General features: G+C 28.2%; 1 protein-coding gene across 4 annotated transcripts in view; it reads left to right on the forward strand.

Annotated features, from left to right (window-relative positions):
• The window catches only part of LOC107453124 (protein couch potato), a 312,218-nt gene extending 291,397 nt beyond the window's left edge, over positions 1-20,821 (forward strand). The window contains exons 5-11 of one of the 4 annotated variants that reach the window (XM_016069816.3): positions 1,186-1,327; positions 8,519-8,652; positions 10,546-10,596; positions 12,514-12,734; positions 16,468-16,537; positions 17,053-17,234; positions 20,139-20,821. In XM_016069816.3, the coding sequence (XP_015925302.1) occupies positions 1,186-1,327; positions 8,519-8,652; positions 10,546-10,596; positions 12,514-12,734; positions 16,468-16,537; positions 17,053-17,232 (798 nt within the window). In that variant the 3' untranslated portion in view covers positions 17,233-17,234; positions 20,139-20,821. Of the gene's footprint in view, positions 1-1,185; positions 1,328-8,515; positions 8,653-10,545; positions 10,597-12,513; positions 12,735-16,467; positions 16,538-17,052; positions 17,235-20,138 lie in introns of all 4 variants that reach the window. The other 3 variants (XM_016069815.3, XM_016069818.3, XM_016069817.3) reach the window with 3 other exon arrangements.
• Positions 20,822-27,532: the final 6,711 nt, after the last annotated feature.

Below are 27,532 nucleotides of genomic sequence, written 5' to 3' on the forward strand. Positions count from 1 at the left end.
GGTAAAACTAACAATAAAACATGGTTTTATAATGCGTGATAAAATTCGGTAATTATGGTATAATTTGATAATTTTATCATGATACCTGAGAGCATGGCGTAAAAACCATTAATTCGGTTGAATTTGATTTAAAGTTTTGTATTTTTTAATAATTGTGTAGTAATAACTATAACTTTGAAAACCGGAATTATTGTTAACCCATTACTATATGAACGAAAAAAATTGCAAAAGGAATTGTTTAAATACCGTATGCTTTGGTTTTCTTTTTTTTTTTTTTTTTACAAATTTATACGGTTTATGGTTTCGGTACGGTTTTTGGTTTAGTTTATGGTTTTTATACGAATTGGTTTTCACAACACAGTTATATATTTTTCATTATTATTAGAAATGTCATCACTGTAGAGAAATTTTATCAGAATTTTTGTCTCCGAGTCGGTTAAAACTTTCATAACTTAGAAAATATTTTATAAAACTGTAGTGATCTACAAGGGTTACTGAGTTTGTGAAAAATTATTTTTTAACTTTAATTTGTTATGATTTATCTTTTTATCGTTAAACTTTATTAAAATTTAAGTGCTTTTTGAGCTTATGTAGACAGTAAATTGAAGTTTGTATGAAGTAGAAAATTCTCTATAAACTTGGTAGATCTTAAAAAAGAAAAAAATTGATTGTCTGTATATTTACTTATAATATCTTAAAAATTTCCTGGAAACATAATAAGGTTTTAATTGAATTATCTTTTCGTACAAATAGGACTATCCTGTAGTGTAATCTTGTTCAAAGACGATTTAATGTTCTAGATAATAACATAAACTTAACACAGTGTCAAAACTATATCGAATTTAAACAATATTATGGTTCAGTACATCAAGTCATAATATCGTGTGAATATGATGGAACCTTAATAAGTTGTTGAATGTTAAATGGATCATTTTCCTCACAAATTCAACCGCATTATAAATAATCTTGTTCAATAAAGAATTAATTTTAAGATTTCAAGAGTAATACGGTGTACCGTGTTAAAGCAGCAACTTATTTGAATAATATTTTACTTCAAGACGCAACAAAGGTTTAACAATGTAACGCGCAATATGACTTACAGCGAGAAACTTTTGAGACTGCATATTCTATTTTTCTTTTGACTGTCAATGGAATTTTTTCAAATATTTTATTTTTCTTTTGCAGCAAGGAGTTCGCTTTGATCCAGATTTGCCGCAGACAATTCGCCTGGAGTTTGCCAAGAGCAACACAAAGGTTAGCAAACCGAAACAGCAGTCACCCCCTGCCGCCGCCACGCACCCTACACTCCTGCACCCTCTGGCCGGACGTAAGTAAAGGCACACACCCCCTCACCCTTTCGAAATCACCCTAGTCACCCTTACTATTTTCTAGACTTAAAATTTCACCCCCACTTTTCAACCTTATAATTCACCGGCAGGGTCTTTTTTTTCTTATTGACACCTTGTTACCATTTTAGACAGCACCATTAGATATTTTTAAAGCATTGATCAAAACAAAACTTAACAAAGGTGGGCTATAGAAAGTGAAACATAGATTATTTTTAAACATCGTGATATTAATATTTTAAAATGCGTGTGAAAAATCCTATTATGGGGAAAGTAACCATCCATAATGTGAGGGCTAACTATCGAAAACTATAATAACCAAATTGGAAAAATATCGCGATTGCTATCGAAAATAATATTAATATAAGGCTCGAGTCTAGCTTAAATCTCCAATTTGCCTATCCAATCGCAATTTCGTCGCCAATTTAATTCTTACGCATTTTTAAAAATTATATTTAAGAAGACAGTGGTCATCATTTACACACTGGGAAAAAAAGTGAGGTCAAAACTTATATAGAAAAATTTACCCTTTCTGACTCTATGGGAGCAAAAAAAATTTTGGTAATTTTTAAAGGGGCATTTTGATAATGATTTTAGCAAAATTCGCAATGAAATATGGTCTTATAAGATATGAAAAAATTTAGTAAATGTGGTAAAATTTGATATTTTTTATCATGATATCTTAGAGCATGGCATAAAAATCGTTTATAATTTACTTTTTAGTTTCCTATTTTTTATTAAATGTGCAGTGATAAGAAATTTAATTTTGAAAACCAGAATTTCCGATAAACCGTTATCTTATAAATGAAAAAAATAACTAAATGAATGGTTTAAATATCGTGCATTTTGGTTTTATTACTAGATATATTGTTTCTTTTTTTTTTATCAGAAATGTTATTACCATACAACATCAAACTAATCAACTGGAAAGCACAGACTAAACAAAATTGTATATAAAAAATCGCAATTCTTTTCACTGAAAATTTATATCTTAGTAATGATTGGGAAAATCATTTTAGACTACTGCTTACGATTATATTTCTTACACCAATATCGTTTACTATTTTACTTCTTACTCTACTGCTTACAGTCAAACTTCTTTATTACTGCTTTCTACGTTACTGCTTTCGTTTTTATTACTTCATGTAATGATCCGTTTCATTAAAGAACACTTTTTCAATCTATATAAAGAATAATGCGTTCCCACGGTTATTTAAAGACTAAAGTCTAAGTACTATTTCTAAGGATTTGCATTAAAAATTTATGCAAAAAACAAATATTTACAATTTTATTTGATGTTAGGAAAAAAAAATAGTTAATTGACATAATTTAGAGATTGAGGAAAAGTTTAAGTATCTTATGTATTTGAAGTATTTACAGCTTTTATTTCTTTATTTTTCTTTAGTTTTGAAAACTTTATTTTTTTGTTCTTTTTAAATAGTATTTATATATTATATTTTGCATATTATTTATTTATAATAAATCATACAGCACAAATGTCCATTAAAAGTTCAAGTGGAAAAAAATGTACTTGTAAATATAAAATCAATAAAAAAACACATATATAAAGAGACAAACTAATATTTGAACGATAAAGAACAAAATTCTATCAAAATCTAACAAATCACTAGTGAGGCAGGGAAAATAAATGGAAACCTGTTGGATTCCTTGAGGAAACCTAGAAGCATTAAAGAACAATTATTCGATATATCTCTAAGTTCTATTAAGCAATCAAACTGGTTTTGATGTTTTTCATCCCATTTTCTTGGATAATGATATAATGATTCAACATATTTTGAAAGAGTGTTTTTTTTTCCTTGCTTAAATATTAATTTATGTCCTCTACGATTTCTTATAACGACTTTAAAAAATATATATCAGAGGCAGACTTTTCCCGGTGCACACAAAAACCATGTTTTATATATATATATATCTANGGTGAAGTGTCATCGTCTTCATCATTATATATATATATAATTGTTCGGATTTACAAATATTTAACTATTAAAAAATTGCTTGTCATTGAATTACATTATTCGAAATTTTTCTGGGGCATATTTAAACGAACTAATTTCCTTAATTGAAATTAAATAAATTACTTAATTAATAGTTATATCTCATTAAAGCTGTTATTTATCCAATTTTAATCACATTATTTTTTATATTTTTCACAGCAATTTTTCAAAATAGTACTTCCACACACCATCAACTAATTACACATTCCTAAAAATGCAATTTACTGATGCCGTTATTTTTTTTAATATAAACTGCATATATTTGTGTTAATTAAAATTGTTTGTAGCAAATAAATAATATACTAAAACATTTCGATTAACTTGTTCAAACATTTATTTATCAAGAAATGTGGATATTTAATAAAATAAATATTAAAATAAATATTAAAATAATATATTGTTAAATAATATCATACAGTAGTGTTTATAATTAAGTAATACATTGTTTCAATTAGAAAGTAATCGTATTTATTTCAATTTATTTTTTTACATTTTTAAATACACTTTAATGAATACGAATAATGTGTAATTGGTATCATAATAATAATTGTAAAAGGATTTCGATGCTATATTCTAGAATGATTCATCAAGTATTATTCACTAATCGTGATGGATATTAGTTATTAAATATATTTTTATCTTAGAATATTAATAAGTGAAAGAACTTTTTCTATATTATTATAATATATTCTCCCGCATATATTTAGGCAATTTTTAAATCTATCACAAAAAGTTCATTTACTTAAAAAAAAATTTGTTTGCCTCCGTAATTAATTTATAAACTTTTCGCAATATTTTATAAATAATCTGTGATAAAGATTAAAATATTTCCTAATTTATTAGTGCTAAATATTGTAAAATTTTGGTTCCTGATCTATTTTCTATAAATATAAAGCTTAATGAGAGTATGCATTGCACTGAAACAAATTTTCTCTTTTACTTTTAAATTTTTTTAGGATCATTAAAAAAATTTTGAAGTCACATAAAAAATTCTTAAAGTAACAACCTAAAAAATTGCGTGCTTTTTATCTTATACAAGAAAGCGTTTGTATTTGTATACACAAACCTTTTCTCATGCTTTCTCTCTCCAATACAATAGAAACCAGCAATATTCCGAAACTTCATGCGTTTTCATCCCTTGCAAAAGCATTTGCAAACAAATGTTCTTCACGCGCTCTTATCTTATAATAGAGAGTATTAATATTCTGAAACTTCATGTGTTTTTACACTAAGCAAGAAAGCACTTGTTATTAGCATTTGTTACAAATATTTTTCACACATTCTTATAAAAAGCATCAATATTCAGAAAATTCATATGTTTTTATCCAAAATAAGAAATCATTTGTGTACATTATTTTATGTGCATTCTTATCTTAGAATTGAAAACATTAACATTTTATCCTATCTATCAAGTTCTTATTTTATCTTAACATTACAAGTTCTTATATTTTGCTAGAAAAAAAATTGCGTACAAGCATTTTTCCAATGTTTTTATCTTAGAATAGATAGCATCAGTGTTTGAAAATGTTAGCATGTTCTTATTCCATGCTAGAAAGCATCCGTATTAAAAAACTTTTCACGTTCTCTTATCTTAAATAAGATAGCATTTATATTCCAGAGCGTTGACGCCCTTCAATCTTACGCTAGAAAGCAGAAGAAAAAATGCAAGCTTTAAGTCTGTTAATCTTATTATTATCGTTTATTATTATTATTTTACATTGATGTATCTATTTTTATCTCTATTCGAATGTTCACGTGTTTTATCCTATGCTGGAAGACATTTGCAGGGAAAAAAAACTCTTCACTTTATCTTATCTTAAGAGAGAAAGCATTTAAACTAGAAAAAGTTCAGACATTCTTATCTTATGGTAAAAAGCAAATATTTTTTCTGGTCGCTATCTCTATTATTCTCATTAGTCTGTGTTGTTATTACAATTACTCTCAATTATTATATTATAAAAAACAAGGTATACTAATACTTTTCACCTGCTCTTACCTTAGAAGTAAAAACAATTATATAAAAAAAAAGTTCACGCACTCTTATTTAATGCTTTAATCCAAAATATTTGCACTGGTTATATCTCTGTTATCTTTTTCTATTATTATTATTCTTGCTTTCTGTTAGCCTTCTTAGTTATCATTTTTCTCTATTATATTCTTCTCTATTATTATTCACGAATATTATCTCTATTTAAAAAAGCTCACGTTTTTCTCTTTATGCTATAAAGCACATGTATAATAAATGTTTTTCGTCAATAGAAAACATCAATATTCGAAAATTTCGAGTGTTCTTATCCTAATCAAGAAAGCATTTCTATACAAACATTTTTCCCGTGTTCTTATACTAGAATAGAAAACATCATTTTTTAAAAAATTTCTCTATTTCTTATCCGATGTAAGAAAGCATTTGTATACTAATACGTTTCACACATTCTTATCTTAGAATAGAAAACCTCAGTTCTCCAAATGTTCGCGAGTTCTTATCCCATACTAGAAAGCATCTGTATATAAAACTTATCACGCGTTATTATCTTAGAAAAGAAATAAGATTGAAAAAATTACTTATAGAAAGAATAGCTTATAATAATAAGAATATCTTATAGAAATCATTTATATGTCATGCTGTCTTATTTCATATTATAATACATTTGTATGCAAAAAAATCAAAATGATTCGTAAAGATTATTTAATCATTTTCCACACCAATAGAAACTTGTTAGAAAATACCACGATTTTTATTAGGCATTAAAAAAGCATGTTAATGCATTATTAATTGTTCCTACAAAATTGTTCACGATTATTTCTTCTTTGTTGATAATAGAGAGTGCTGCGTTGTGATGAAACCATAACAGTGAATCTAAATTTCAAGCATTTTAATTCAGGGGCAAAAGGGGAGTTGTTCGAGCGATTAAACGCGTTGAACGTGCTTTGATTCAAAATGCCTCGTCAGTTTTTTGCAAAAAGATTTGGAATTTAAAATAACGTGCACGCTTTACTCACAAATTCACGGGAAATGTACAGAAGGGATTGGGTTGAATTTTAAATTCCGGTTTCCTTTTCTTCCCAGCTCTTTCATGAATGAAATTAAATTACTCCTCTTTGATGTTTAACATTAAATTTTACACCATTTCCTTTGATTCTGTGTCTTTAAGCTTTTGTGCTTTATGGTCTTAATCGGGATTTAAACGTTTTTAAACTACTTCAAATCATCTTAGCTTGTGAATTTCGGGGAAGAAATTTCAAATTGTTTAAAAATGATCTAAATATGTGTAACTGTTAAAAATTTCTCCGATAAAATGGTTAAATAGCAATTTATTTAATTGTTAGATTACCATATGCAAACAAACAGTCAAATAACCATAAATAAGATGGTATTCAAACTGTTAACTGTGAGGAAAACTGTTTTTTAACTGTTTTCACCTAATACGGCTAAACAACCAGAATTTTATTGCCACCTTATGAAGCTGCTTAATTCGTTGCAGCTGGGTACATATTATAGCCGAGAGGATTAATCTGTTAATCTCGTGACCAATGGAACGGGGGTACGAGTCCCAGAGTTGATACCACAATGTTTCCTCCATTCCTTTCAACACAAGAAGAGTTTCCCGTGTCCTGCACTCCCTAATTTTTCCCTCTAGACCATAAGAATATGATAGTCTCATTAACGCATAGATAGCAGCACTATAAAGCTCCTAAACTATCTCCAATTCGAGTTAAATTTCTTTTTTATGGTTTTGGAACCATGTTAGTTGTAAATGGTTAACAAAATCTGCATAATTTTGTATTAATGATTTTTTTACCATACTAGTTGCAAACGGGTTCAAAACCGTAAAGGCAAAATATATTCATTACCATAAATTTTACGGTTAATTGGATGGACAGACTCCTGCCATTTATTTTACCATAATATTAGAATGAAAATTCTAACAGTACCGGTTCTAAATCTGTATTACTAGCAAAAAATTTATGGTGACTTCTAATTGTTTACCTTTTTAAAGATATCCAAAACATAGTTATGTTTAATACGCTACTATACTTTTGAACGTGAATGCTCTGGAACGTTTACAAATTTTTAGACAATAACTATTGTATATAAATAAGCAAAAACTAAATCCACGTATGCTTGAAATATTGTTTTAGAATTTTTTTTCATGTGTTTTATTTACAATGCATTCTATTTCACTTGTATTTCATATGCATTTATTATACTAACTTAATTGAATTTCACAGTATGAATAAAATGTTAAAGATATAACTAAAATAGCGAAACAAAAATAATAAGATTCTTAATTTTTTAAGCAATTTTTATAGATTTATTTTACTTTGACCTCAAAACAAATTGTGAATAAAACAAAACATGCCACAAATTTGTCTATATAATGGTTATATAATATACTGAATGACGCTCTCATAATCTTATATTCTTGTAACAATATCGCCTAATATTACGAAATAAAAGTTTTAAAAATTCATTTTTTATTACTAATGTAATTTTTGTATTTGTTTTTCTTTTTCATATACAAGTTTATGTATGCTTCTAGATGACATATTTTATGTACGTGTATTAACTTAATGCATATATCGTAGGTTAATTGGCAAATCCGGATTTTCGCAAACGGCTGATGTCATTTGTCAAGTTTATTGCAGTGAGCTTTGTAGGCGCATTGCAAAATGACATTGGATTGCAAAGATACTGATTTATTCTATTGACATATGGCATTTACACATGTCTAAATTCTGTTTATGAATTCAAATATGTGTGTCAGTAATTGGCTAGTTTAATGTATGTATAGACTTCAGTCATTGACCAGTTTAATTTATGTATAGACTTCATTGAGACTAGTTTAATGTATGTATGGACCTCAGTCATTGACTAGTTTAATTTGTATATAGACTTTATTGACTAGTTTAATTTATCTTTAGGCCTCAGCCATTTACTAGTCTAGTTTATGTATAGACTTCAATCACATTGACTAATTTAATTTATGTATAGACTTCAATCACATTGACTAATTTAATTTGTATATAGACTTCTGTCATTGACTAGTTTAATTTATGTATAGTCTTCAGTCATTGGCTGGTTTAATTTATGTGTACATTATAAGGTGTAAATCCCTGTATAATGACGTTCAATGCTTGATTTTGCCTCCTTAGCAGAAATCGGAGCCGCGCTCTTGCCGGCGACCCATGAAGGATGGCCCCATCTCTCCTTGTCTTACGCAGAAGTGCCCGTATCAACGGCTCTCCATACAGCAGCTCTTATGCATCCAGCCTTACATGCACAACTGCCGGTAAGACTGATATAATATCTTTTCTTTCTTTTCTCCAAGCTTTGGACATGTACCTACTGCATGTTTGGACAAGCTTTGGTCGTTATGGACCCTTCACCATATAGCCCAAAGCTTGGCTACAGCACGAGATTTTACAAATATTGTGCGAGTTGAGATTGTTAGTATATGACATAGTTGACTCTAAAAGAGTATTTGAGAATATATACAGCTATGAACGTCTCTTAAGAAATTGTATACATGCAAGTAACCAAGAAGTTGAATTGAAAAAAAAATCAGAAATTGTAACATAACAAAATTAAAAAGAGAAGTATAAAAAGAAAAAGAAAATAAACTTAAAGCCCGTAAGCAATTTGTTTCTGCCTAGACATTATAAATAATTTCAAAGACTACTTAAGAAGTAAGATTTGATTAAAATTTTAATAAGGAGTCGTTTTCATCTATAAAATTCATTACGTTAATTAATTTAGTGTTGAATGTTTTATTTGTAAGAAATTTCTTTTGCCAAAAAAATAAATTATTAATGTTTGGAAGGCGTGCATGCCATGATATTGCGTAAAGACAAGTTGATAAGTATTGCTCTGGTGTACCTGGTTGACCACAGGTACAAAAGTCTGTATCCGAGATATGCAGGTAATGAAAGAAAGAAGGAAAAGGTCCGTGACCTGTTAGGAACCAGATGACTTGTCATATTGGAATTGATTTGAAGAAGTTGACATTATTGATGATGTTATACAGGCGTCGTCTTCTATCGGTATTAGTCCATTGGTTTTGCCAATTACTCGATAATGATTTTTTAAGAGATTGTTTTAGATGCGAAACAGGGAGAGGAAAGGCATAATTTTTAATGTTTTGTGTTGCTTTTGTGACCAATTCGTCCACTCTCTCATTACCTTCTCTATTGTTATGCGCTTTAATCCAAGAGATTTGAATAGCAGTGTCCACCAGTGCATGTTGAATGTCTTTGGTTATGAGGTTGGTTGATCCTGATTGATCTTAATTGATGTTATTGAGGCTTTAGAATCTGACCAGATTATGTATTTTATTTTTCTGTTAAAGTTTGAGTTATTTTTGATGTGTTTAACACATTCTAATATTGCCAATTGTTCGTCCTGAAAAAATAGAATTGTTAATATCCAATGTGAAAGTTTGTGAATGAGCGTTATTAAGAAATGCGAATGCAATGCCTGTTTTAGTTTTGAAACAGTCTGTGAATAAGTTAGTATCTTTTCTGAAGTCATAGTTACCTTGTTCAGTTAAAGTGATTTTGTTTTTAATATAATAAGATGGGTGATAAATTGGCACTTTTAATTTATTTTCATAATCCTGATGATTATAACTTATCTGATTGAAGATTGCATTTTTTTTTATTTGAGTTAATGTTGTTGTACATGACAAGAGCATAATCTGGTCTGGAAGAGGGGGAATATTTGCTAAAACATGAGGAGCTTCGGTGGGGTAGAGTGGTATGCCCTGGTCATATTTAAAAGGAATTTGCGTTGAATCGAAAGTGAGGTTCTAGATATCCGAGGTGAGTTGTTTCTTGCCCAAATATTGTAATACATCGCAACTTCCTTGCTTGGGAAAATTCCTAGAGAAATTAATCATTAAGAGACTAACTTTTCATTTAGAGAAACTCAACACACTGTCTGATTTACAATACGGTATCAGATTTGGTAAATCGGTCAATATAGCACTAGAAAATTTCAAAGATAACCTATCACATTTAAAAAATAATCACAATCACGTGGCCGCAATCTCGCTTGACATCAAAGGGGTATTTGAAGGGGCTATTACTGTGTTATAAATGAGTTTTCTTGATTTTTGATTTATTCCCCAAGATTTATTATTGATTTTGTAAAGAAAATTGAGAATAGTGTTTGCTTTTTCTTTTAGGATATTGACATGAGGAGCTCAACTCAATTTTTTTTCGATTACAATTCCAAGGTACCTAAAATGATTTGTTTGCTTAATTTTTTCATTGTTAATTTTGAAAACTGTTCTCCTTTTAGTGTTGTAAAAATGAATATAGGCTGTTTTATCAGTTGAAAGAGTTAAAGAATTGTTGGTGAGTCAATTGTGAATACGATTTACATTTAGATTCGATACTTGTTCTAATTGCCTCCTAGAGTTGGCATAAGTAAGAATTATCAAGTCGTCTGCAAAGACTTGTATGATGGATTAATCAAACTGAGTTTTCAAAGGGTTATTAATTACTGAATTCCACGCAGTCGGTCCTATGCAAGGCCCATAGGGACAGCCTTTTTAAATTGTTTTTGTTACATATCCCTGATTTGTTGATAAGATGGCTTGCCTGCTCGTATTGATGCTTTCTATTACAAAGAAAAAGATTGGATGGGACTTTGTACATTGATAATTCTCTATTAATTAGATCATACTGGATATTGTCAAATGCCCCTTTGATGTTGAGCGAGATTGCGGCGATGTGTTTGTGATTATTTTTTAAATGTGATAGGTCATCTTTGAAATTTTCTAGTGCTATATTGACCGATTTACCAAATCTAAAACCGTATTGTAAATCAGACAGTGCATTGAGTTTCTCTAATTGAAAAGTTAGTCTTTCAATGATTAATTTCTCTAGGAATTTTCCCAAGCAAAAAAGTAGTGATATAGGACGATATGAAATTAAAACATTGGGATGTTTGCCTTTTTTTAAGAAAAAGTAAAACTTGTCCTTTCTTGAAATGGTCAAGGAAGACTTCTAGGTTGAGGCATTTGTTAAAAAAATTTAGGATCAGTGGACCGAAAAATATGAATAAGTTTTTTGCAACTATATAATCAATGCCATCTATGCCTAGTGCTTTTTTGTTGTTTAGTGTTTTAAGAAGACGTTGAAGTTCATTGCGGTTGAAGGGGGGATCTGGATTTTTATTTTGATAGTTGTATTTATTTTGTTGGATGACAAAGTCATCCGGGGAAAGATTATGAGGAACATTCTTGGCCTCTTCTATTGGACGGTTAGTATCATAAATCTCAGTTAAAATGGTCGGATAGGAGTTTGTTTTAAGGGATGATTTATAATGAGCACCATAGGGATTTTTAGTACTTTCACAGAGATATTGCCAACTACTGTACTTTGATAAAATATCTATATAAAGCTACATTTTATAACAACTGAAGTATCCAAGACTCTCTATGAAGTATTTCTTCTGTACGTAGCCTTATATGCACGATTGTCCGTGATTCCTACCTATCGCAAAGTATATGGTACAAGTTAGACTAGTTGAACCCGCTCCTTCTGTGTGGAGTTTGTATCCACATATCTTCATTCAGAAGTTCTTGTATATCTAGCCTTATAATGAGTTGCACTTATCAAAATATATGAAAGTGCATTGCGAAACATATTATTATAGGTATTCTCATGTGCCTTAATTGTTCTGGCAAACTAGAAATAAAGTTTATTTGTAAAACAGGAAAAGCTTCTTGCAGAAAGATAAGGACAATTTTCATTCCGTTGTTTCAATAATCCATGAACATTTAAACTAGTGATCAACATTTCATAATCTGTGCAGTTCAAATTTTGTGCACCTCGAAACTTTTGGTTAAAAAAAATTAAAGCTGTGACTAAAACAACAGCAACAAACTTTCTTTTAATAAAAAACACTTTTCTTGAAATTAAAGAGCAGAAGAAAGAGGCAGAAATATGATATTGTTTGTTGTTCAAATTTGCGTTGAGCAGAATACCTATAATTCTTAGATCGATTTTTCAGTATTGTTATGCACGAAATAATTATTTACGATGACAAAAATGAAATGACTTTAATATTTTTTTATAAAATTCTGCTTGATATTATAGATTGACTTTTTTATGTAGTTTAATTTAAATTACCGCCTTATTTTTAGCCACCCTTGACAATGTCCCATCCATTGTCTCATGCTGCTTTGGCTGGCAGCGCGGCCATTCATGCAACCCTCCCACCGCCCCACCTTGTAGCCAGTCCAGCATTAGCAAGTCCGGTCGGTTCTACGTCATCAGCATCTGGCACACTGCCGTGCTCTACTCTATTTGTCGCCAACCTCGGACAATTTGTGTCTGAACAGGAACTCAAAGACCTTTTTGGAAGGTAAGGACTCCATCCTTCTTTTTTAAAACTGAATGCTAATTAAATTACACTGTGATCTCCATAACCACCGATCTTAATCTTTATTTTTAAATTTCCGGAAATACTGAAACACCTCCACATTAGAGAACGCATTAATGTGCATAACTGAACACTTTTTTTTTATTTTCTTCCAGACGTGGACACGTACCTAGGTTTGCAAAACCCTTAACCGTATAGTCCACGTATGGCCACAGGTCTAGCTCACATAATACATAGGTGCATCACATTAGTGGAAAAAAAACGAATAATGAAAGTGTAAATGAAAAACAAAATTTCGAAGAAAGTTACAATAGATGACAGTAATTAAAAACTTAATGGATAAGTAACATTGAAAGGTGAAAAGATCAGAGTTGCTACATGCATGGTATGAAGCGCTTTCTAAGAGGCTGTAAAATAGGAATTTCGAAATGCTTGAAAAAAAAGGTAATTGAATCTCTTAGAAGAAAAGAAAAGGAGTTATTAGAGTTTCTAATTAAGGGGATCAATTCAACTAGAGTTTGTGAATAAGAGAGTTTTGAGCATTTCTCATGGAGAATTGTGAGTTCAACTGAAAGTTTGTGAATTCAAGAAGAATAAATTAAAGTTTTGAAGTAATCACTGACTATAAGAATGTAGGAGTCACTGAAACTGCCGGGGTGGAGGCGTAGAATTTTGAATCGATACAGATCTCTGTGTGCAAAAATCGCACAGGAGGATAAGTTAATGTGGATTAAAATTTGATCGAAGTGCGGAGAGTGCAGTCTTGTAGCTTGGGCAATCTGCAGCATAGGCTGGGTGATGGGGATTGTGTGAAGTACCAAAGTACGTATTAGAGTGCCAGCAGTTGAACTGAACACTAAACTTTTGAAATAAAATGCAACACTCTGTTAAGTGAGAAATGATAGTGGAAGTAATCTTAAGAGTTTGTATCTTATCGCCAAGTTATATATTGGGAGAAACTTTTCATCGCAAATTCTTTTTCGCCCCATAGCTATTTTGAAATTTAAAGTATATAAAAAAATAAGTTTAGACAAACCTAGAGTAAGTCATGGATTTTCAATTGCTGAAAAAAAAATTGGAAATATCAAAATGCTAACAAATTATTGGAAAAGAACTTCCTCATTGAATAATCCTAAGTTATCCTTTCATAATTGTCTTCATTTTCATAATTTAAAATTTTCTTTTCAGTAGTATAAGCTTCATGGCTTGCTCTAGGTTTGCTTGAACTCACTTTTTCACTTTTCTTTTTTGGGAGGAGCCTGGTTGGTAAGACCTGAGACTCGCGTTCGTTAGATTGTGGGTTCGAATCCCACCAGCCGAAGAATCTCTGTGTGTCAAATTGTGACTGGTGCACATTAAATCTGCCGGGGTCACAAAGTCCTTCAAGTTCCCATAACAAATCAATAACTCTGAGGGTACTGAATTGGAAACTGATCGTTCTCCAGTTCAGGTGGAAATTAACAATCTGTGGATGAATGAATAGGGTATAAATGGGTCCTCCCTGTAAAACAGGTAGTGACATGTATGTGGCTGAAGTAATATTTTTGGCCGTAGATGGCACCACTGAAGAAAAAGAAACGTATCCTTTGCCTTAAAAATTCTCTAGGATTCCCATAGCAGGCTTTCTAGTATTGGGAAGTGCTATTAGTAACAACATATTTTAAATTTTAAATTACTTATGACGGTTATAAGAGAATTCGCAATGAAAAGTGTCTCTCATGGTATGGTGTCCTCTTAATTCTGATAAAAAAGTTTAGCAAAAAGGTTTGCTCAGATAAAAAAGTTTATCAGTACTGAACTATTATAATAGCTAATATCCTTATTCTTCCAAAAGTTGAATAATATTAGGCAGCAAATTAATCTATCTTAAACTAAATTATTTGATATAGTTCAAATTTAATCGGAGAATGGTTCAATTTGAAATCTGCTAAGGTTAAAGTAATAATAAATCACTTCGTTTGAGAGGAAAGTAGAAGCACATATCTATAAAGTACACTTTTCCATCAATAAAGGCGAAATATATTAACCAATAATTGTTCGCAATTTCTCATCAAGTTTATAATATCAAAGCATAATCATCTTAAATATTAATTTAAAATAAATACTTTTTTTATTCTACTTTAAATGCAAGTTCTATACACACTTATCTATGAATATTCATCTTAATTGCATTTATAAATAAACTTTTTTCAAAGGAACAAAGGTGTTTGAAACTTTAATTAGATATCATTTTTCCAGTTTAAAGATTATTTCTCATTAAAATTATTTTCATTCATCTTGTCGTATTTATTACTAAATTCGACGATTTTGAAAGACGCCAATTAACTTACTTTTTTGAAATTTTAATAAAAAAATCACATTTTGATCTAATTAGTGTAATTTAATTCCCTAAATATAATATTAAAATCTTTTGTTGAGACAACTTTTTCTGAATTACCTTTAAGGATCCAAGATTTTAAACAACATTTATAATTAGTCCTTCAAAATTTTAAAACCCACTAATTGACGTATAAAACAGACAACGTCTTATCTTTGCATCTTACTAACTAAAAATAAAAATGATGATTAGATTGGCAAAGAATAATTCCTTTTAATGGCATAGCAGATTTTTTGCTAATTATTACTAAAGAACAGAAATTATTATAAAATAAATAAGTAGCAGAAATTAATTACTTTAAATCAATTATAAATATATTATTTGAATTTAATTATAAATTTTCAGCAAAATAATTTTATTTTAAATTTTAGATATTAAACTGCTGTGACTATATTTGGCACTTACTTGAAGTTTTATTTCTTACTAAGTTTATTGTATGACGCAAATATTTTGTTTCGTGCTTAATTTTGTATTATATGTTCAAAATAGAGTTTCAATTAAGAACTTTTTTTCAAAATTAGATTTAGATATTTTGAAATAGATTCTTTCGTTAATTACGAGGAGTATGTTTCGTTTTGTACACTAATAGGTGACGCTTGCAACGCAACGAGTACTTGCGTCTGTCTCGGTATTCCTCGGGAACAACTGTGCTCAGTTGCAGCTGTATGGTCATTTTTGTGTCTTTAAAATGGTCAAGTTTAGCAAATTGCCTGCCCCCAGTTCGAGGTACGGTCAGAGATATGCATATATTCACCGGCATTCATACATACGAAGCTGCGTACTGTCACGTTGACAGGGAATCTCACTACCTCTTGACAATGACTCTCTCTACAGCTTAGCTCCGATCTTTATTGAACTCTTTTGGCTGGGAAGTTTTGAACCACCCCTCCCTTCAGTCCAGACCTTGCGCTGAGTGATTTGTTTTCGATATTTCAAATATCACTTTGGTGGCAACCACTACAACGATGACGAAGACGTGAAAACGGCCGTGACTTCTTGATTAAAGGAGCTGGTGGCAAGTTTCTATGAAGAGGGTATTCTGAATCTAGTTGTAAGGTATGATAAGTGTTTAAACACACTTGGCAACTATGTTGAAGAAAAAGAGAAACGTATGTAGAATCTGAAAATAAATGTGATTCTAGAAAAAAAAAATTGGTTTGGTTTTTATGCTCAAACGGCCCTTATAAAACACGCCTCGTATTTAACATTATTATTGCTCAGAAAATGATATTAAATTTAATCTTCTCTAATATTGTATGAAATAAAAGTTTGAAATTTTTAATTTAATCTGTAAAGGAATATATTGCTAAAAATATCTTATTTCATGTATATTTCCAGTTTTCCGGGTTTTTGTCGCCTACGTATGCATAACAAAGGCGGTGCTCCGGTGGCTTTTGTGGAATACCAAGTAAGTGTTGAAAAGTTGTTTTATAAAATATGCATTATTTAAATTATTCTCCTTTAATTTATTCTATAGTTTTTTTAAAAAAAATGTACTTAAACAAATGAAGTTAAATTTGAATAAGTTAAAGTCAAGGGTAAAATAAAATTGAAATATCAACTAATACGAATTACACATATTCTCTTATACAGAACAATATACAGAACAAATAAAAATTTTTACTTTATTTTATTTTATAACCGGCGTTGAACATCAGATACAATTCTGAGTTGCAACTATCATCGTTCACCTCTGTAGCCTTATAATTTTGAACCCAACCCAAAAGACAAGGGAACTCTTGAATCGAGCATTAGGACAAACTAGCATTTGTGGAAGATATTTTTATGAAATTAACCCGCATTTTCTTTACAAGGAGGGGAAAAGCAAGAAAACTTCCCTCGAGTAAATTGGCAACAAGAGGATTTTAACCTATGATTCTTCTACCACTGAGGATATTTTACTAAAACCTATCATTCTTTCAGGATATTCGCCTGGCCACGCATGCATTGCAAGCTCTACAAGGCTATGTGCTATTTTCTTCCGACAGGGGAGGCATCCGAATAGAATACGCAAAGAACAAGATGGGTGAAGTCAATTGTCAAATGGTAAATTCACTCCTTACCCAAAATGGAAATTGTATACAGCAGAATGGAGTCAACTGAAAGTAAGTTATGGCACTAGAATTAACTTTCTTTTTTTAAAAAAATAAGTGGTGGGCAAAAAACTTGGATAAACTTAAGCATTTCATTATTACCCAAACTCAAGTAATAAAAACTTCTGCTCTTTAGGCAAAGATTCTACTTACCACACCAAATGGACTATTTTATAATTATCAAATATATAACAATACTTTTAAATATCTTAACAAAAGTACCTTTTAGTGAAATGCTCAGAGAAGTACCGGCATTTTCCGTAACTTTTAACGAGAACCTCGGTTATATGAGTTTGAACAAGAACTTAGCTAATTTAACAGTGAATCTTGTATTTCTCACAGAATTTTTACATAAGTTTTCTTTACAGTGTAACCAAAACTTTAAAACTTTTACATCAAAATACACTTTATCGACGATAGTATCAATCTTAACTCCCTGGTAGGTGATAAACTCACCCCTAACTAAAGATAGTAATTGTATAGTGCAGGTTAAAGCAATCCCAAGCAATTGATGTGTGTGTTGATCAATGCTAACTCACTAGTAAAGCGTAAATTTCCTCTTCATTATAAAAGAGAACTAAGTGTCAAAATTTAAAGACTGTTCCTAATAATGTGGTATATTAAAACAATCAATGCTAATTCACTGGTTATGGGTGAACTCACTTTTTACAGAAAAAAAACTGCATGCTGCAAGAAAAAGCAATTCCACACGGCTGATGCATAAAAATAATCACTGCTAACTTTTTTTTAAATGGTAAAGCTAATTTATTATAAAGCGAAGTTATGTATGACAGATGACTGAGGAAAAACGATTCTGGATTAATTTACTTTCATTAAAAATTAGTGATACGTAAAAACACTAAATGCTCAATCGCTACTTAACACACTAAAAGTGTGTTAAGTAGATAGATAAAGATAAGATAGATAATTAATAAAATAGATAATATGCAAAGCTGCACAATAAATTTCATTTACATATAAAGATAAGCAAAATACATTAAATTTTTAACCACTGACAAACTCACGACTTTCCTATAACGGAAATTTTGCTCAGATTGTAATCCTTAAAATAACTCAGTTTATAAATTGTTGATAAATAAAGATTTAAACCAAAAATTTAAAAAAAAATTAAATGCAGTTATCATTTCAATCAATATCTAATACGGCACAATAAGATAATTCCTAGTATAATCAATAGGTTGTTAGAAAGTATTACGAGTAAAGCAAATTTCAACAAATATTTCACGGCGGTTAAATACTGGTTCCGAAACCTACAATTAAGCCACACCCTTAAAATTAAACCTTTTTCTTGTTTGAGTTAGTCATTTTCAGAAACTATCTAATTGAGATTTTTAATTGATTACTCATTTCTCATGTTGTATTTTGATACATCACGTACAAACTATAATGGAACTGAAAATGAATTGTGGAAAATTACATTGTGACTTTGTATCACCTTTTGTTGCAAACATTTAACTACTTTAGAGATACACAGATACCTACACAGATAATATTGTAATTAAAAATTACAATATTATCTGTGTATAAAGTGTTAGAGTTTTAGAAGCAAGACTTATTAAACTATTTAGGATTATTTAAATATCAGATCAACGGAATTTACTGTTTTGAACTTTCTCTTAACACTTGCAAGTACGGTAATAATATCTAAATAGAGAACATTGTGTTAGTAGAATTGAAACTAATATATTTAACAACTTTTTATCTTTGGCTTTGTTTCTTCGAATGATTGAGAGAAAACATTTTAAAAACAAATTCTTGAAAATTAAAGATTTTGAAGACTGGTCTTAAAATTTATTGATTTTAAATAAAAGAACTAATTTATTCCAATGCATCAATGGGTTTTATTGCGGAATGAGCATGTTTTGCACTGTTTTTTTATACGACTGTGGTTGCTGCTACCATTAATGTATTATTTTAATTCTTAAGCCTCTGTTGGCGCATTTAAAATTACAGAAATAAGATTTCAAATTATCTTACAGAGGTTACGTTTAAAATTATAATGCGTAAGACGAATGTTGTTTAATTAATATTAACGGTTTTGAGTGCTGGCTATATATTTTTACTCAAATATTGCATACGAAATAAAGCATTAGTTTAGGATCAATATTGCATTAGTAACCAAGTTGCAAATTTTAAGTGAACCTTACTTACATCCTTGCAGAAATGTACTTACATTCTCATTAATACTACTACAGTTCTTAAAATAAATTATTTATGAATTTAATATATTCTTTTAATAAACTTTGCACAGATCCGAATTACAATTTATTTATCAATAAGAAATTTCTTGCTTCAACTCATTCCTTTTACCATAGGTTTTACATATATTTTAATGAATTAACTAACTTTAATAAGGAAACAATATTTCGTCAGTTACTCAAGTGTAAATTTTATTGAACTTTACTTATGTCCTTATAGCAATTTACGCACATTCATTTTAATATTACTATAATTCTTCAAAAAATGCATATATATTTAATATTTTCGTTTAATAAAGTTTTCACACCTGAAAGTAAATTCATAAGGAAAATCATGAAGAAATTAATAAAGAAATTTAAAGGATATCGTAAAGAAATTATTTCTTTTAAATTATTTTTTAAACATCTTTAATAAATTTTGCATAACATCTTTAATAAATTAGCTAATCTTATTTCTTTCAAAATGCTTGATATAATGTATTTAACTTATCTTATTTAAATTTAAAAGCTTATTTTATAATTTTTATATTTGTCCTGAAATGGCCATTAAAAAAGTTTCAATTACTCTTACTTATCCTAATGAATTTAAGAAAAAATTTTAAAAATTGATTGCAAATTAATACGTATTTAATTTCACATTTATCTATATTTTTATAAACACTCTAAATGGAATTTGTTTTATTTTAATTTTTTTCAGATATTATCCAGTTTATGAAGATGGGAAAACATTTTCCTCTCCTTGCTTTTTGCTAGGAGTAGAAAAAAGACAAATTATATTCGCTGTATACTAAGTTCGATAATTTAAGTATATTTTTATATTTTGCATTTTTTTTATTTTTGTTTACAAACTAATACAAAGCAATGAACATCCCCTTAATCTTAATTTAAATAATATGTTTTGTGTTCATTTCAAATGAATTCGTTTTAACATGCATTTGTTAATTTTGAACACTGTTGAACTGTTCTATATTGTCTGCTTACTGTGTAATGCATTGCAAGAATTCAGCGTTTTTACTCCATTTTGAAGTGTCTTCATTCAAACAAAAAAATTCTTTCAGTTCTTGTACTTATATTTATTTGTATATTGTGTGTGGATAAACCATTTTCGTGAAAATCCGATACGTGTGGAAAAATTTTGTAATAAAGTCATTGAGTAACGAATTCATTTCTTTTAATCTATTAGTTTTTTTAACCAAAATTCATAAGAAATATTATAAAATGACTAAATTTTTCTATAAATGAAATGGATCATTATGATTTGTTTTGTTTAATAATCGAAATCACTGTTTTCAAGATATTATTGGAAAAAAATATTTTTCTTTTGGTCTTATCTGTGGAACAAAAAATTTTATTGTCAAATTTTCCTTAAATGCGCAAAAAGGAATCAACTAAATGAATAACAAAATTGTTTATTGTGATTGATCTATAATAAAAACATCTGGAGTACCTTTTTTAAAGTGTATAAATTGAATATTTTAAAACACATAATAGTTTAGCAAATATTTTATATCGTATATTATCAATATGAGTGAACATCCTCAATTACTTATTATGTTGAAGAGATGTGCTAAAAAACAATAATTTGGAACATTGAACCTTATTTCACACAACAACAAAAAATTATTCTTTTTTTAAAATTAATATGCTTATCGTTTAATTTTTTCTCCACGTAACTCATATTTCAGATAATCTACAGTCTAAGAGTCATAAGATGAGCTCTCAATCAGATTGCTTTTAGTGAGATCGAGAGCTTATCTCGTGATTGGCAGAGAGTAATTAAGCTCCTAAAACTACAAAAACATTTGTACATTAAAGACACCTTCTTCAAAGCTAATAGAATCATCAAACTTATTTAAAATAGTTGTTGAAGAATTCCTTATTATGTATTAATTATTTCCTTAAGTTGATAAAAATATTTTAATCAACAATTGCTTCAAAATTAATAAACTGTTATTTAGGTACGTTGTATTAACATTAATTAGAAACAATATGATCTACTTATAAATCCTTATAAAATATTTTCGAAGCTGCATTTGTTTTTCAGAATATATTTTAACAGTTTTACACATCATATCATGAATATATCCTATTGCCTACGATAATTCTTTATATCCTATAAAGACATATCCTATAAAGATTTATACCCTCTTTAAATAACGCTAAATAAAATAGCATTTAGTACTCTATGTATGTTTGTGTTTGTAAAATAACTTGATGTATGCAATTTTCTTTAACTTATAAACACCATACGTATTTTATCGAATTTAAATGAAATCTGAAAAAATTTGATTTCAAAAAAAAATCGTTCAAAAAAAAATCATTTTAAAGATTTTTAGTGAACGCATTTGCTATCTTTAGCAATTTGTTAGTTTTGTTTAAATCAAACTATGAAAGCTTTAATTTTCTCTTGAATTAAAATACAAATATCATTTATATCAGAACGTGCATTAATTATTTTTGGTATTATATTAAAAGTTATTATCATCAAACATTTTCATCAATTTTTTTTAATTATTACTAAAAAATAAAATGAAAGGACTTACTTTCAATTGTAAATTTTAAAACTTATTTGCTATGTAAAAACGTTAGCATGATCCTAAATTTTTGAAAATTTGATGTACAAATCAAAAAATTTTTTTAAAATTTTTTTAAAATTGTTTGCTGGACAGATTTTGTTAATGCCTGTCTTTTCTTTCATTTTAACAGCACGCTTAAAGTAATATCATTTTATGTTACCTCTCAATGCTCAATCTATCTTAGCTTGTGAGTAAGAGAAAAAAAAGTTCGAGATATTGGCTATTCTTAACACGCCAAATATCTCTAAGTATAAATTGAAAGACATCAATTATATTTTCAGTATTTCGTAAGTCAGTAAGATTTAAAACTCTCTGAGAAATTTTTACTTAAAAGTATAATTTTTTTTTCAGGCAATCAGAATTTTCTGAATCAATATTTTTTTTTATAATACTTTGATTCAAAACCAATCTAACTATAAATTCTGACTCTGGTATAAAGAAATTTTCGTATTCTAATAAAACATTTGAATCTTTTTTCTGCATGAAATTCTAACTGTTGAAAGAAAACACAAAGAGTGCCTTATAATGGATTACAATCCGAAACGGTGTAATCTTTAAAACGTCTGTTTTTAATGTTGAAAACAAATTCATAAGTCTCATCTATGCTGATTGTGATATCATATAGGTAAGATTTTGACTATGTTACTGTCGTATACACTTTGAGCATTTTATATGAGCATATTTTCGAGCAAAATGCAGACATTTTTGCATCGTCCCATGTTTTGAACACTTTTGACACTAAATTGTATTGTAATTCTTGCACTTTAGAACATTGTTACGTCTCCCGTGTTTCTTTAACATCTTGTTTGAACGAATTAAAATGTTTTATACTTTAACTGTTTTATACATCCTCATTAATTCAACTAATAACTGATGGAAGATTATTAAATTAATCTACGTTTTTTGTTAGTTAGTTAAATTAATTTTGCATTTTCATTATTATCTAGTAAATTAAAAAAAAGCGTTTTTATAATACATAGAAAGATTTGGTTTAGTATTCAAAAATTATTTTAGCTGTCAAGCTATTTTCAATATTCTAAATTGTTTGCAAATAAAAATATGTTAGTGAGGGGTATAAATTCCTAGTCAAAGAATTAATTTTCTTAAACGATTTTGATGTTCTTTTTATCAGCATCTTGAACAGGAGAGATAAAAAGCTTGGCAGAAAATGATTGTTGTTACTTGTTATGACGCAAAAATATCTATTGTGGTAAAAGTATAAGGAGATAAAAAATTACTTTGCCATCGTGTTACCCCCTGTAGACTTTTCTCAAATCATGTCCAATTTAAAAGTGGTTTGCCAAGAAAGATTTTACTTCGGACAATTTTAAAATAAATTCTTTTTTAAAAAAATCATCAAAACTGTAGCAGAATGATATGTTGAGGAAATTTATCATTATTTAATATATTTTTCAATATATTTGTATGATTTTCTATGTTTTTAAATAAATATACCCCTTAATTCCTTTACTGCTAATTTGTACTAACACTTTTTTCGATATCTTTAACTATCACAAAATGTTGATGTGTGTTCATTGTTTGTAAAGAAGTTTTAAAACGTGTTTATATTTAAGTAAGTGTAATTAAACTGTTGCGCTATATATAATACAGGCATATAAAGTTGGAATGTTTTTTTTCACTACATTACGAATTGTATGAGTTATTAAATTTAAACAATAACAAAACTATTTGCACCGTTTGATAATAGGATACAACTTTAATTGTTCGGCTATTGGCTAAAAATTATTTTTTAGAGAAGAATTTTCGTTATGTTTTTTATTTCTCGAACAGATTTTTGCAATTTCCAATAATTTTTTTAACAGCTATTTGTTTAAAGGTTTAAAAGGAAAACCTAAGGCATATGAATTGAAACACCTTAACTGTCCTTTTTCAATTCATGGAAAAAAAGTCAACTATAAGACTTAAAGCATATACGTTTAATAAATCTTTCGGCATATAGGTTTCAAATTTCTATTATTTCAATTACTTTTTCGGCGTATTTTAATAAAACTAGCGTTGTAAATTGTAACTTATTACTTGTACCATATATTTCTTATAACATCAATCATAAACCACCAGGAGGTGCACAATTCTGGGGCGTGTGTATTTCATCAGTGTTTCATGCAATTATTTTAAAAATAAATTAGCTATTCAGCACGTAAATATATATATTAGTGTGTTTGGTGCATGTGAAATCTGTATATAAATGTATTTCAGACAATTGTAGCTTACATTAAGAAGGTAAGAACTTTAGGAATTCTTGACTAACTAATTTGACTTAGAATCAAAAATAAAAATTATTTTAAATTAGTATTTAATTTAAATTTTTTAAATATCGGTTTGAAGTATTTCGTAAATATTCAGAAAAATTACTTTTTAAAACTTTAACCAAAATTGTTGGATAGATTTTCACTCTAATGTCTTAAAGTAAATTCACAAATTTTTGAAATTAAGTAATCTATAAATATTTAAAGAATTCTTTTTAGAAAAATTAAAAAGTCAAAATTTATTTCTCCATGAATAATTTCAGGAAAGTATAACAATTTATATACAAAGTATATTTTGGATAGTGAGTATTTTTTTTTTCATTTAATAAAAAGAAATTTTCAATGGGGCACAAAATTGACATTAAAAAAAGCTACAAATCTCCACTTGTTTTTGTATTAAAATGAAAACAAGTTTAACTTCTTTTCGCTATTTTTAACAAAAAAGATAACTTTTGCAAGAGCGTAACCCATAAATTTAAAATGCAATTTTATAACTCACTTAAAAAATCAGAATTATTAAAAAAAACATCTAAAAACTTTAGAATTTACTAAGCGTAAAAGAATGCATGCAAATTGACCAGAATAAGTTAGTTTAAAATTATATTAAAAGATCTCATTAAGTAGAAAAAATATTATGAAATTAAAAGATGAGAAAGAGAAGTTACTATTTCGTTATCGTGTAAGGTTGAGAAATTCGTTCTTGTTTGATACTGCGATTGATACATCTGAAAAATTTAGAATTTATTGATAAAAGTCCCTACTTATCAGATACTCTATTTGGAGCATCAGATAAGTTTAAAATTAATTGTTAACAATTGTAGTAATTATTCATAATCAATGAAGATTGTAGTACGTTTACTAGTTGGAAAAACTTCGGTTGATTTATAAACAAATAATATTTCTGAACATTTAATTATTGAAAAAACTTCTAATTCACGAACAAATAAAATATTTAAAACATTTAGTGGTTGAAAAATGTTCTGCTAATTCATGAACAAATATGATATTCCGATATATTATTGTTGAAAAAATTAGTGTTAATTCATGAAAAAATAATGGTGTTTAGTTTTCTATTTATAGCAAATACAATTAAAAGCAAGAATCCCAAAAGGTATTTTCACAGATGCTTAATTGTAAGCTGCAATCACTTGAAAGATCGTACTGCTCGGATGCATTAGATAATTGCCAGACAATCACTATCTATCATCATGAAAATAAACATCAATCTAGTTGTGACAAAAACTAGATTGAAAAATGTTGCCTTTCCCTTTTTTGAAACAACTTTTCATGTTCTTTAAAAGCATTTGCAGCTTCGCTCTTCTTTCCTTTGTTGTATACATAAAATATTTAATTAACAAGTGTTTGAGTGATATAGTTTATAAAAAAAATATTATTTTGGAAATAATGTATGTTTACGCATCAATTTTAGTTTCAAAAATTTTTAGAAAGCCAATTTGAACTAACGCTTAGTTTCCCCCAATCAAACCAACCAGCAAAATATTTTTAAAGTTTGAAAATAAAAATAAAAATTTCTGTATAATATATCTTTATTTATTAAATATTATTTAATGTATACTTTCATGCTTAAGTTTAAACTTATACAAACTGGAAACTACTGAACTCGAGCACGAACGCTTCAAGAGTGATTTAAGTATATACATGTATTAAAATAAGGAAGACATTTTTTTTTAAAAATTGATATTCTGCATTTTTTTAATTTTTTTTGAAATGATTAATATTGCTCCCTTTTTTCAGAAATTTTTATTTATAAAATAGCACACTTCTTTCCTATTATTTATTTATAGCCCATTATTTGCTCCTTCCTACTATTCTACATTTCAGCTCACATTGAAACTTGACAATAAAATTTCAATTTCCACAGTGAAATAAATACATTAACAGTAAAATAAATTCAATATAAAATAAAGGTATTCAATTTATTGAACAATTCAGTACCTACAAATAATAGTTTTTCTTTCTAACACGAGTTGCTAACAACTCCAGACAAACAATATTAAATAAAACACATGTGTGCAGAAACCTGAAGATACTGTAAATAGCTTTAAAAAATACTGTTTAACCAGCATTTGCTGTTTGACTGTAAGCTGTGAAAAAATGCTGTTCTGTGATTATTACCAATTATTTTAAATCGCCGCTTATTATCTATTCTGCATGATATGTTTCCATTGCTATGTACTTGTTGTTTCACATTGATGTGAATGTAGATATAAATCAGAACTGATACTTGTCGTATAGATATAGGCATGTGAGAAGATAATCTCTCTCTATTTATGTTTCATAATTTCGGATTTATTTGCTAAAAATGTTTATTTAATTGTAAAAGCTATATTCTACCAAATTAACATAATTATTTGAACTTTCATGGCAACAATTACACTAAAGATCAATCATCTTTGCTTTGTATTATTTAAAATACTAATTCATCCTTGATTAAATATATACTATAATATCCCTTTGAAACATGTTTGATTATTATTTACTAATTTTACAATAATCCTTAAATGTCTATGATACTAAGTTAACATTGTATTTTGAACAATAACCATCATCTAATAGTCAATCAAGCTTGATTTATAATATTTATAACTATAACTACAGCCTTTTTATACTTTGAAACATATTATATTATAAATATAATTAAATCATTATTTTTTTATTTTTACGTTACAATATTTATTTTTGTAAGTGTAAACAAAATAAAACTTATAAAATAACATATGGAATTGTATTTCTACCATGAATTATGTGGCAAGAAGAAAATTAGATTTAATGAAAAAAAAAAACAAAAAAACGAGTAGCTTGGTTTATTTGTGCTTGGAACGGAAATATGGTAAGAATCTTTCCCATATTTCCCTCTAGTTGATTTCTGTATTTGGATTCACTCTTATTGGCCACTTTCTAATATTTTAAATAACCCGGGTTAGAGTATTATTTGGGTAGCTCTATTTTAAATGCATTTTGGATTGCTTTATTAAAGCAACATTTTGTTATGACATTTTAATATATTTATGATAACGCCTTTAATAATAAAGTTATATTTATTAATAAAGGTGTTTTCCGAATATCGTATATTCTAATGGAAAATTCGATCAATGTTTAAGGTACTTTAATCAGCATGTTTGATGTTTTGTTTATAATTAAAACTGTAAAATAATGTTTTTTTAAAAAATGAGACAATTAACTAAACTTAATAACTTAATATATATATATATATATATATATACTAA

Source organism: Parasteatoda tepidariorum, chromosome 3 (genome assembly GCF_043381705.1).
Source record: "Parasteatoda tepidariorum isolate YZ-2023 chromosome 3, CAS_Ptep_4.0, whole genome shotgun sequence".
Taxonomy (NCBI): Eukaryota; Metazoa; Arthropoda; class Arachnida; order Araneae; family Theridiidae; genus Parasteatoda; species Parasteatoda tepidariorum.